The sequence below is a fragment of the Fusarium vanettenii genome (genome assembly GCF_000151355.1).
Source record: "Fusarium vanettenii 77-13-4 chromosome 14 genomic scaffold NECHAsca_23_chr14_3_0, whole genome shotgun sequence".
Classification (NCBI taxonomy): domain Eukaryota; kingdom Fungi; phylum Ascomycota; class Sordariomycetes; order Hypocreales; family Nectriaceae; genus Fusarium; species Fusarium vanettenii.
The window spans coordinates 328129-341060 of NW_003315862.1; the positions used below are offsets into that span (position 1 = coordinate 328129).

The following is a 12932-nucleotide window of genomic DNA, read 5'->3' on the forward strand; positions in this document are numbered from 1 at the left end:
CATCTCTCAATGGCGTGAATCAATGCTATTTCAATTGATCAAGGGGTGACCCTCTTACTCACACACACATGTATCGGGCTTACATAACGAATCTTATTTGCACAGCCGGCTGTGCGCAAAAGTCACGTGATATTAAACGCACAGCCGGCTGTGCGTGTATGAGACCCCTAGTAGCCTCGAGAGCATTACTTAATCATTATCGCCTAGAGAGTATTGCTTAATTATCGTCGCCTCGAGAGCATTGCTTAATCGTCGTCGGCTAAAATATAGTAGTAGCCTCGAGAGCATTACTTAATTATCATCGGCTGAAATATAATAGTAGCCTAGAGAGCATTGCTTAATCATCGTTAGCTAAAAGGTAATAGTAGCCTCGAGAGTATTGCTTAATCATTATCGCCTAGAGAGTATTACTTAATTATCGTCGCCTCGAGAGCATTGCTTAATCATCGTCGGCTAAAATATAGTAGTAGCCTAGAGAGTATTACTTAATCGTCGTCGGCTAAAAGGTAGTAGTAGCCTCGAGAGCATTACTTAATCGTTATCGCCTAGAGAGCATTGCTTAATCATCATCGCCTCGAGAGCATTACTTAATCGTCATCAGCTAAAATATAGTAGTGGCCTCGAGAGCATTACTTAATCATCGTCGGCTAAAAGGTAATAGTAGCCTCGAGAGCATTACTCAATCGTCGTCGGCTAAAAGGTAGCAGTAGCCTCGAGAGCATTGCTCAATCATCATCGCCTCGAGAGCATTGCTTAATCATCGTCGCCTCGAGAGCATTACTTAATCATCGTCGGCTAAAATATAGTAGTGGCCTCGAGAGCATTACTTAATCATCATCGGCTAAAAGGTAATAGTAGCCTCGAGAGCATTGCTTAATTATTATCGCCTAGAGAGCATTGCTTAATTATCGTCGCCTCGAGAGCATTACTTAATTATCGTCGGCTAAAATATAGTAATGGCCTAGAGAGCATTGCTTAATCGTCGTCGGCTAAAATATAATAGTAGCCTAGAGAGCATTACTTAATCATCATCGGCTAAAAGGTAATAGTAGCCTCGAGAGTATTACTTAATTATTATCGCCTAGAGAGCATTACTTAATTATTATCGCCTCGAGAGCATTACTTAATCATCGTCGGCTAAAATATAGCAATGGCCTCGAGAGTATTACTTAATTATCATCGGCTAAAATATAGTAGTGGCCTAGAGAGCATTACTTAATTATCGTCGGCTAAAAGGTAGTAGTAGCCTCGAGAGCATTGCTTAATCGTTATCGCCTAGAGAGCATTACTTAATTATTATCGCCTCGAGAGCATTGCTTAATCGTCGTCGGCTAAAATATAATAATAGCCTAGAGAGTATTACTTAATCGTCGTTAGCTAAAAGGTAGTAGTGGCCTCGAGAGCATTACTTAATCGTCATCGCCTAGAGAGTATTACTTAATTATTATCGCCTCGAGAGCATTACTTAATCGTCGTCGGCTAAAATATAGCAATAGCCTCGAGAGTATTGCTTAATTATTATTAGCTGAAAGGTAGCAATAGCCTCGAGAGTATTGCTTAATCGTCGTCGGCTAAAAGGTAGTAGTAGCCTCGAGAGTATTGCTCAATCGTCATCGCCTCGAGAGCATTACTCAATCATCATCGCCTCGAGAGCATTGCTTAATTATCGTCGGCTAAAATATAGCAGTAGCCTAGAGAGCATTTCTCAATCATCGTCGGCTAAAAGGTAGCAGTGGCCTCGAGAGCATTGCTCAATCGTCGTCGGCTAAAAGGTAGCAATGGCCTCGAGAGCATTGCTCAATCGTCATCGCCTCGAGAGCATTGCTTAATCATCGTTGGCTAAAATATAGTAGTGGCCTCGAGAGCATTACTCAATCGTCATCGCCTCGAGAGCATTGCTCAATCATCGTCGGCTGAAATGTAGTAGTGGCCTAGAGAGCATTGCTCAATCGTCGTCGGCTGAAATGTAGCAGTAGCCTAGAGAGCATTGCTTAATCGTCATCGGCTTGAGAGCATTGCTCCGAGTCCTGTGACTCCATCCGAACCAGCAACATCGTTGCTGGCCCGTTCTTCTTCCAGCTCGCCTCATTGGCAGCTGCAAGTGGGACCTCGCGTCATCACGGCCTTGGCTTGCGCCTCACCCGCTCCCGCTTCGTCCACCCAGGCATGCCTAGGTCTCGACCTTGTCCACACATCTCGATTACCATTGAAGGGGTCAGTGACTTGGGGCGTGCCTCAGTTTTGGGCCATTCAAGGTTCGTGATGCGGCACAAGGTCTTCCAACGCGTTCCTGCTTTTCCTCGCAGGGAAAGTTCTGCGGGAACGCGTTGAGAGAAAAGAGGAAAGAAGATTCGGAGGCAGTACGGGGGGGTGGGGGAGATATTTAATTACATTCATGACGCCAAGAGGAGACGGAGGGAAAAGGGCCAAATCGGCCGCCAATTTTCTGTACGAGCGCGATCTTCTGGCCGAGTGCGCAGAACGTCCCAAACGTCCCAAACGTCCCAAACATCCCAAATGAGCCCAACATTCCCGCCTGAGGAGTGGGAGGATAACCGCCAAATCGGCCGCCAATTTTCTGCACCAGCGGACCCACCATTTGCGTTTTCAATGGGGGTGGCCGGAAGAAGCGCTCGACGTCGGCAAATGACCAGCACCGCATTTGTCCGTTTTTTGACCAAAATTTTCAGCAGCGGGTGAGTGGATACTCATGGCGGAAATTTACGTTTTCTCCGCGAAGCACATGCACGCCATCCCAACACCCTTGCATCAATTTTCGACACTTTCCCTGTCACTGTCACAAGAGGGTCGACTGAGAGAGCGAGCGGGCAGGTTGAAAGCAGCTTATCACGTGATGAAACGTCCTTGCGAATCACTTTTGGATGCTACTTGAGGGAGCCTCTATCGTTGTTCGCTTTATTGAGGTATCTCAACCTAACACCTACACAACGCGGCTTGAGCCCTCTTTCGACAACGTTTTCGCTATGGCTTCCACGCAGGATCTCGAGCTGCAGCTGCAGCAGCTTTAAGAGCAACAACAGCTTATCTTGCAACAGCAAGAGCAGCTTTTCTTGCGGCTCCAAGGGCAGCTTTCTCAGCAACACCGGGAGCTCAGTCAGCAGCTCCTTCAGCAGCTCACAGGCGCCCCTCCAAGGACCGCCTCGCGGCGGGATCTCCAACGTGCGTCAAAGACAAAACGCAATGTATCGATTCATACGCTTCGATCAGCCGGGTGGGACGATCAGCACATAGCTACACATCTTTGCCTTCAGCTATGGCAAGTTCAACGCGTATCTACTACAATCCATGATACACCTCGCCATCCCTCTGGCCGCCCTCCCCTACCTATGGAGGCCCAAGTGGAAGAATCAATCAAGTTCGTATATGCCTCTAAGAGACTAAGAGAGGCTGGCGGATGGCTTACTGTCTATTATCACAGGAACGAGTCGGGACTGCTTGGTTGATGCTGTCACAGGTGGCCTACGCCGGGCCAGCTTGAAGAGATGCGTGGCATGCCGGAAGCCTCCGGATCACAGAGCCAACGCATCAAAGGAGATTCGCCTTTCCAACGCGCTGCCTTGACTGAATCCTTGGCGATTGGAAAGTCATTACTTGGTCTGATGGGACCTGAGTTACAGGGCGAAGGTGTACACGCGCACCGTTCGCCCGCGGACCCGGCGAGGAGGTCGATCCGGCCTGCGGTATTAAATAGCATAAGCGGAAGTAGGGATGGATGTTCTAGGGCGGCTTTTCTGGGCTCTCAAGCAAGAGCCCTAGGGTCTATTAGAAGAAGGATCGGGGCTTGATAGGAAACTACTAGTTGCATTGAATATATCGTTGCGATATACCATGGATGGCATCATCTTCATCTGCATCAGTAGCCCTTCTCGCAATCACGTCAAATACCGGTTGGTCGAATTCTTGTTGCTGAAGTGCCAGGAGATGAAGAGGGACGGTCAATCAATCGAGATGCCAAGACATCTTGGCTTGCACACGATCAATGCCATGCCTCGGAAGACAAGGGCCATCCTTCTTTATAACGTATGTGATAAGCGTGTGTTACAAACAAGCGAGTGTTATACTATACTGTATAACCGAAAGTGCTAAGATTTAGCGTTTTAAAAATTAACGTATATGATAAGTGAGTGGATCAAACAAGTGAGTAGATCAAAAATCCCTTATCCTCCACCCTCTCTACTTGATTAATTGATTCTTCACCACTAAGTATGTCACAGACAAATTATGAGGCAAGAATCCTTCTGGCACTTCATGCCTATCAAAATAACCCCAATCTAGGTCTTAAACGCGCTGCAAAGACCTATAAAGTTGGTTATGGTATACTATGGCGCCGATATAATGGCATTTAGTCTTAGCGCGATACCACCCCCAAATCACACAAATTATCCGATCTAGAGGAATAGATCATAGTTTAGTTTATCCTAGACCTAGACTCGCGAGGTTTCCCCCTACGACTGCGTGGTATAGAAGAAATAGCTAACCGACTGCTCGCCGACCGGAATGCACTACCCGTCGGTAAGCGCTAGGCTTCTAACTTCGTTAAGCGATATGATAAGCTTAAGACGCGCTTTTTTCGTAGATATAACTACCAGAGGGCCAAATGCAAAGATCTAACTAAGATTCGAAAGTAGTTTAAGCTCATAGAGAACACAATCGCTAAATACGGTATCGACCTGGCCGATATCTATAACTTCGATGAGGTTAGCTTTATAATAGGCGTTATTGCAAACGGAATAGTCGTCATAGGCACAGAAAGGCGTGTAAGACCGAAATTAGTGTAGCCTGGAAGCCGGGAATGGATTACTGTCATCTAGGCGATTAATGCGGAAGGCTAGGCGATCCCGCCGTTTATTATAGGTGCGGGCCAGTATTACCTCGCCAACTAGTACCGAGATAGCAATCTCCCGGACGATTAGGCTATTGCAACGTCTCCTAATAGCTGGACCGATAATAAGCTGGGTCTGGAGTGGCTGAAGCACTTTGACCGGTATACTAAGACGCGATCGGTTGGCCGCTATCGTCTTTTAATCCTCGACGGCCACGAAAGTCACTACTCTCTCGAGTTTAAGAAATATTACTAGGCAAATAAGATTATTACGCTCTTTATGCCGCCTTATTCGTCTTATCTGCTTTAGCCCCTCGACGTCGGGTACTTTAGCCTACTCAAGAGGGCATATGGTCGAGAAATCGAGCATCTAATGCGATGCTCTATAACCCACGTTTCCAAGACCGAGTTCTTTCCAGCATTTTATGTAGCATTTCAGGCCACTATGATAGAGAAAAATATTAAGGCAGCTTTTAGAGGGGCTAGTATTATTCCTCTTAATCCGGAAAGTGTGATTTCGAAGCTTAATATGTAGCTATGGATGCCGACGCCGGCTAAGGAGGAGGCCGGGCTCTCTACTACTTGGGTTTCAAAGACGCCAAAGACGGTCCTTAAGGCCGAATCTTAATCTAAATACCTCGATAGACAAATCAAAAGGCATCATAGTAGCTCGCTAGAGTTAATACTGGAAGCATTAAAGTCGCTTTCCAAGGGAACAAAGGCAACTATGCATAAGCTTGCCTTATTGAGGGCCGAGGTCCGCGATCTTTAGCAGGCAAATAAGACACTAAGCCGGCAGCGGAGGGCAAAACGGAGGCGACTACAGAAAGGAGGAGTAATAATAGTAGGGGAAGCAAGGGAAGTAATTAATTAGATGAATATGGATGGGTAGGTAGAGGGGGAATCGTCGAGAAGTAGTAGTCAAGGAGGGTCAGGGCGACCGAGGGAAAGGCGCTATGGAGGATATGGCAAGACGGGGCATAATACAAGAACATATCAGATAGTTATTGCAATATCTAAAGAAGAGTATAGCGACTAGTTTTAATTAATTAGATGATTTATTGTGTTTTTATAGAATTTTTAATTGAGAAGGGTAAGGATTTTTAATCCACTTACTTGTTTAATCCACTCACTTATCGTATACGTTATAATCTATGCTATATTAAAATTTCTTTTATTTTAGGCATGATTTAAATTTAGAAGGGTTTATTTTCAGTCGAGTGTAAGCTAGTATAAATTTTCAATGTAACACTCACTTGTTTGTAACACTCGCTTATCACGTACGTTACTATTAAATCTTTAAAAGTCTACTCTTCTAAAATCGTTTCTGGTTTTAGTGAAGCAGTGACAGCCCAAACACAACAAAGTCGATGCCTAGGTAAACTCATGAGATGTTCCACGTAATTAGTGATCAAAAAATAGAGGCAAAGAAGGAAAAGACATTTCAAGCATCCAAACATCGCCACCAAAACACCTTTTCCCCTTTATCTATAGCTCCATTTGAACTGATGCTTATCTCGTCCTAGGAAGTAGAGAGAGCTCATTCTGAAATCGCGAGGCACCGAGGTAACCCTATCACGAATCTACTCGATGAAATAGGGTATCCTACCCTGGATAGGCTACGTCACTCGGAGGACCTTGTCTTAGAATGTGCCACCGACACGGCACGAGACATCGATATCGATTCCTAGACTACATGAACAAAAAGCGCAAAAAAGAGAAGAAACCCTTTGTTGGCCACACCATCATAATATCTGACTCTCATATGGTCTTTAGCAACGAGGTTCGCTGCCTTTAATGGACATCTCGATAGGGTCCATTGTTGCATGTTCTCCCGGCACGAAGTGACGCACTTGGTCTTGTTCTCCTTGCAATAGAGTCTCGGCCGTCTGAAAAAGGGGCAGCAAGATGTTCTCAACTAAATTATTCGGCAGTTCTCGTGCTCTACAAACGTTCAGCGTCTCAATATATTCCCTTTGAGATGAAAGATATCACTCACTCCTCGCGCATTGTCGAAACCCTGCAGGCAACCATGTCAGAAAAAAAGGCAAAGCAGAAGTTCAAGGTCGATACTTACTGTTGTACTACTTCCCTCATTCTATCCAACTCAATCGTCAGCAGGAGCGGCGACCGGGGGGGGGAAGGGGGGAAGGAGCCGAAGGCGACTACGTACTGCTGAACCAATTCCCTCGTTCTGCCCGGTAAAATGGTTAGCATATAGAGGCAAGAAAGCGAGATCACTCGACCTATCCAAGTACTGACGTTTTGTCTATGTCATGAATTCTAAAGAAATGAAGTGTCAGCGCACGATACGTCAAAGTGAAGCTAAGGCCAATCCAGAGGGGAAGGGTTTTTTTTTGTTGGGAGAATCACTGTTTGCTTTGTACCCTGGCAATCTCAATCATCTGGTTCATGCGCTGCTCCAGCTCCGGATGATCCTGACACGCATTCTCCTCGCCGTAGTCGCCGACAAAACCGTCGCCATAGTCGCCGACAAAGTCGTCACCGTAGTTACCGACAAAACCCTCACCATAGTTGCCTCTACGATTTGTTCAGCTCGTGCATATCAGAGAGGCTCTCTATGCTGGTATAAAACGAACCTTTCATCTTGGTAGCCGGGACCTTCGTCTCCTGCTGGCTGGTAAGCTGGAGACTGCGGATCAAGCCGGGCAACTGTCCTTTGCCTCAGAAGAGTCGACTGGGGTGGGCCCGCAAACTGTCGGTGCTGTCGGTGACGAGACCAAACATTGGGTCTGCATAGCCTCCAGGCTATCCGATACTGGGTCGTGGTGTATGGTTGCGCACGAGAGACATGGGCCCTATGGCGATGTCTTCGCGGAGGATATTTCATGATGAGACGCGCAGTCGAAATTGGGAATGAAAACGATGATTAGAGAGAGCGGACATGAAAAACTGCGGGTGAAATTCTTCGATCATCAAAGGTGCTCGGCAGCACTCGAAATATACACCCACGGGCCTGAAACGCTAACGGTGGCAGCGACCAACAGGTGCAACAAGGGGTAACCACCGAGGTCCAGCCCGATGGGAAATGGCTCTTGGCAGGCTCGAACAGCTGTTTGTCTCGTATTGTTCCACCACTCAAAAGGAGCAGATAGTGACTCGTACATCGGCGCGGAACCTGCGATTGTGGGTAAAACAAGGTGCGAGCCTTTTGTCCATCAACTGCCTGATATTGTGCCCATGCATCATTCCATTACCTGCTCATCTCTGTTGCTCAGATCCAAAAGGCAAGAAACGGCCACTATTGTTCCCGGGGCAGCCGCGGCGGGTACTAGTTAGTGCCAGGCCGGCCGTCCGTTGCGCGCCGGCCGATGATTGCCACGTTGAAAAGAGGCCAATTGATGGTCCTGCCGCGGGGCTCGTCTGGTGCGCCCCGAGTGGAGAGGTGCTGAAATTAGAGTGGATCCAATAGAAGCTAGAGCCACTTCGAGTGCGACAAACGGACCTGATCATCACGTCGGGAATCAGCTGCAATAATGTTAAATGTGGCTACAAAATGACAAATCGATGCAGATGGCCCGATAATGTTGAAGTTGATAGGTCACTTAGATACGAAGCCGATCGGACTGAATTGGACAGATGCAAAGGGCGCGGAAATCACCTTTTGTTTCCCCACTGAAAAATCCAAGGTTTTCGCTCTTCGTCAAAGCGCCGAAAAAGGGATCGGGTACGACTCGTTCCTCGCTTACTCGTTGACAGGAACCGATCCTTCCGCAGACGTTTCGGGACCGTTGAGTGATATACCGCCCCGCTGATCCGTGCGGGTTCTGCAAGGATTCAGGTCAGCTGCCATTCCTGCATGTCCATACCTGCACGACATGTTCCGCACGCCATACCTGCATGTAATACCTGTATGTAACACCCTGCATGTTCGCGCCGTCATGTTACTTGCTCCCATGGCGGGAAAACTCCCCAGACGAGAACAGCTCCAGTAGCTTGACCGCGAGGTCAAAAATGTACGATAACAAAATACAAGCCCTGAAATTGCCCAAACCACTCAGCGATGAAGTGCCTATGGGTCACTGAGCCGTTGAAAAGGGCTCTGTGCCTGACGGAGTTGTGGAGTTGTGGGGCTGAACGGCTTTCGGGGCTGAATTCGCATCTCCGGGCGGTTCCAGATCCTGTTCACAGTGGAAGACGATATGGTTCACAGCATGGCCAGAGACGCTAGACGTCCGAGTCAATGATGCGGATGGGTCGTTTGTAGGGGAAGGGCTTCCTAAGCGTGGAATGCAACAGCCGAATGAGTTCTTCACATAGCTCATCCAGCAGTGCATCTTTCAGCTGGTTTATCCACGCTTAAACCAGCCAAAATGCCAAATGAGCCAATTGCGAGAAACCTGCAATCCAGAAGCCGTTGTAAAACTTGTCAAGCTTGTAAAACCTACTGCGCCCTCAAACCGACCAATTTTGGCTTATCGGCCTACTAGGGTGTCCGATCATGCACGTATCGAAGGTGGTTAACATTCCTGGAAAGCTCACTGTCGGATGTTTGTCCCGCCTGCTGTCAGCCTTGGCGCGGCTCGATGGACGGTGGCTGAAATTGACCTCATGTAGCCAAACCAGAACGTCGCACGCACCATTTCGGCCGTAATGTAATGCATCCCGATCCCTGCGCACTGCAAGCGTCTACGTGACAGCAAAGCCCACCACCCCTTGCTGGTTTCGGTAGGGATGTGCGCGCTTCATACGATGGGATCCATTGCACGCTCATTACGGTAGATTTTCGTCGTGTTGTCCCACTAGGGAAGAAAAAGAAAAGGAAAAAAAAAAGAAGAAAAAAAGTCCGTTCAAGTGAAGCGCTTGTGGTCAAAAACGGCTGCCTTGTAGTATGTATATCTGCGGCCGATCACGACTTGTCCATCAAGGCAGAATGCCACTTTTGTCCACAATTTAATCATTTACACGTATTGCAGTTTTGTCGAAAATCCCACGTCGTGACACCATGAACGCTCAGGACCAGGCAGACAATCTTCACGCTTCCTCTATTGGCCCTATCCCCAGTCTCAATGACTTCGACCCTACCAACCATACAGTTCGGGAGCGGCCTGAAGACCTCAACCAGCACGATTTGGATTTGCGGAAGAATCAAGAGGAGCTATCCCCGTCTAAGTCGGGGAGGAACTATTTTCGGCCAGCCTACGCCCGAAAGCCTGGCTCAAAGAAGAACTATCTTCGGCTAGTATACGCCCGAAAGGCGCGTAAGCGCTTTTTGCCAAGGGCCATCGGCCGAAGGAGGGATGAGAAAACTTCCTGCATTGTACTCTTTTGGGACTTGAATAGCAAGTCTTGGGTGAGCACAAGATCCATTGCTGAAAAAAATCCCGACGTAAATACCGAGGTATGTAATTTTACCTTGCTTTGATTTATTTTGATTTACACCTAGATGTCATTCATTTTTTCTCGACCAAATACTGAGAAGGCTTTAGAACTTCCCCTGCCAGTCAGAACTCACTCCAAAAAGCGGGCGCACGTGTGACATTTCACATCTCGTGGCGTACTACAGTCCCTCCACGCGGTGCTGGACTGGTCAGGCTTACGTGCCTTCGAACCAACCCACGCCGGACTGGAATTGCGTTGTAAGCTTGTTTGAGATCAAAGTTTAACTCCGGTTGAAGCTAACAAGGACGATAGCTTGACACTATTTGAGGTTACGACTCATTTGTGGGGAGGATGGCCAGAAGCCAAGGTTGGCCGGCTCCTGCTGTTGAGGGTCTGCGAAAGCGAGTTGCTCCTATACCATATATATCCGGATAGGTGTCAGACACGCGTTGTCCCTATAATGATGGAGATGGGTTATCAGAGGATGGAGAAGTGCATATGGAGTATGCAGAACCGAGAATGATTGATTTAGGATGACGATCATGTCTGTGACTGATCTGTAGATGTGTTATCTCCTTCTTATTCTTCGTTCTCCCTCCTCGTCTCTATATCTGACGAGGCGAGGCCAAGATACTAGATCTGCTGATCCTGCAACAGGTCTGTACATACAGTAGCTCGTCTACAGTAATAGCTCCTTGGGGAAGCTTCTGTATGAATGATACTTCCCAGGCTACCTTAACTGCAGCCCGGGTCGAAAGCGGTCCTCGAAACAAGCTTCCACTCTTTGGAGGTGCTCGACGACGCCCATAACTGGCTTCACTATCCAAACTCGATGTCGTCGCAGAGACTAGGCAGAAGAAATGATAGAACGCAGCGTGATCGGTAGTATACACATGGTGGAGGACAAATTCACGCAGTAGAACTTGAATTCGTACTTATCTCACTACATCAATATCAGAGAAATGATGGGCAATTAAGCCCCATCCTCATTCTAATCTTCCCCTCGTAGTTATGTGTGATTTGGAGTTTTACCTACCCTACAGTTGGTAATCTACCATTTTGTACCTCCATCTAGATCTGGAAAAGTTTATTCTTCCCCGCCGCTGTTAGCGGATTGCTAGCGGGCGGGGATTTTTCTGGCTACCCGACCATGCTTTTTTGCCTTTGAGAAACCATCGGGGCCTTAACGGGCACGGACAAAAAGACTTTAGGAGAGCTCATGTCGCCGAACGTCGCGACTGCCTTTCGGAACCAAGACAGATCGGGAGTATCGGAAGGCGCGCAAGACCCTCCAAACAACGACGGCTAGTCGCAGATGCTTTTCTCTCTGACGGCAAGCTGCACGCCAGGCTTGGATTCCTTCCATGTGCCTGCTCGTTCGCTCCTCCTATGGCAGGGAAGACATCCAAGACAGATCCAGAGCGATAGGATAGCGCGTCGGCGCTTCGGGGAGAAAACGTAAATTTCCCGCCACGAGTATCCATCGACCCACTGCTGAAAATTTCGGTCAAAAAAAGGACGCTAAAGTCATTTGCCGACGCCCAGCACTTCTTCTGGTCACCTCCATTGAAGACGCAAATGGCGGGTCCGCTCGTTCAGAAAATTGGCGGCCGATTTGGCACTTTTCCCTCCCACTCCCGAAGACGGGGAAAGTTGGGCTCATTTGGGACGTTTTGCGCGCTCGACCGGAAGGTCGCGCTAGGCCAGAAAATTGGTGGCCGATTTTGGCCCTTTTCCCTCCGTCTCCCCTTGGCGTCATGAATGTGATTGAATATCTCCCCCATCCCCCCCGGCACTGCCTCCGAATCTTCTTTCCCCTTTACTCTCAACGCGTTCCTGCAGGACTTTCCCTGCGAGGAAAAGCAGGAACGCGTTGGAAGACCTTGTGCTGCATCACGAACCTTGAATGGCCCAAAACCGAGGCCCCGACCCAAGTCACTGACCCATTCAACGGCAATCGAGATGTGTGGACAAGGTCGAGACCTAGGCATGCCTGGGTGGACGAAGCGAGAGCGGGTGAGCAATGCTCTCAAAGCCGGCGATTGCGCAATGCTCTAAAAGGCAAAGGCTACGATCGCACATAAGCCAACGGACTGGGCAATGCTCTCCGAGGCTACGATCACCTTTCACGAGTCATAGAACTCCTCTGAAAGGCCCAAAATACTTCATATTTAGTTTTTTCCAGCTGGCACTCATACGTTAATGGCCTGATCATCCATTACCAGCTGGTTTTTTTTCCCCTAGACAGTTGCTGTATAGACAGCTTTCCTGCTTTTTCATAGGCCTTAAGTTTTCTCTCTCTCTCTCTTTTTTTTCTCTCTTAACTTCCGTTCCTATCATTTTCACATGTGACCAAATGTGAATTCTTGCTGTGTCTTCCTACCCTATCGAGCCAATGGCTAGAACGCATAGTCCCTAACTCACTGCTTTTTAAAACTTGCCGCACATGTCAAATTTCCTAAACTTCGACTTCTCGGCCTATGAGCGCAACCGACGGCGTGACCGATCATGGATTCATGGGCCAACCTTGGCGACGGCGGAACTTGGCCAAAGTCCCTCGGAAACTCATTTTCGATGTTGGTCTTGCCCACTGTCAGCCTTTGCGCGCGCCTTAGAAGGCTGGTCGCTGAAACTGGCCTCTCGTTGTCAAAGCAGCGCACCGCACGTATCATTTTAGCTGCATGAGTGGCGTTAGTAACGTGGGAGCAGGAGCCGTCGGGTGGCGGTAGCTCTTGGACTTGATGTG

The 12932-nt window shown here is 48.1% G+C and overlaps 2 protein-coding genes across 2 annotated transcripts; one reads left to right on the forward strand and one right to left on the reverse strand.

The window, feature by feature from the left end:
* Window positions 1-4433: 4433 nt before the first annotated feature.
* On the forward strand, window positions 4434-4742 carry NECHADRAFT_9836 (uncharacterized protein; the record flags this gene model as incomplete). Its single annotated transcript, XM_003044231.1, has 2 exons — window positions 4434-4529; window positions 4665-4742. Coding segments are annotated over 2 exons (174 nt in total), but the record flags the coding sequence as incomplete, so codon positions are not given.
* Window positions 4743-6488: 1746 nt separating this feature from the next.
* On the reverse strand, window positions 6489-7731 carry NECHADRAFT_102253 (uncharacterized protein). The gene is made up of 7 exons (XM_003044274.1): window positions 7444-7731; window positions 7217-7384; window positions 7106-7126; window positions 7017-7037; window positions 6921-6941; window positions 6843-6863; window positions 6489-6787 (listed from the first exon to the last, which is right to left on the reverse strand). Exons 1-7 carry the CDS (start codon window positions 7692-7694, stop codon window positions 6616-6618), a joined length of 675 nt encoding a protein of 224 aa, XP_003044320.1. The 5' UTR covers window positions 7695-7731; the 3' UTR covers window positions 6489-6615.
* Between the last annotated feature and the right edge of the window lie 5201 nt (window positions 7732-12932).

Coding starts and splice junctions, on each gene's coding strand:
- NECHADRAFT_102253 (XM_003044274.1), bottom strand. CDS start 7,694: ATGAAATATCCTCCGCGAAGACATCGCCATAGGGCCCATGTCTCTCGT. Junction 7,127..7,216: donor GCCAGGGTACAAAGCAAACA/GTGATTCTCCCA, acceptor TCATTTCTTTAG/AATTCATGACATAGACAAAA. Junction 6,788..6,842: donor GTTTCGACAATGCGCGAGGA/GTGAGTGATATC, acceptor GAACGTTTGTAG/AGCACGAGAACTGCCGAATA.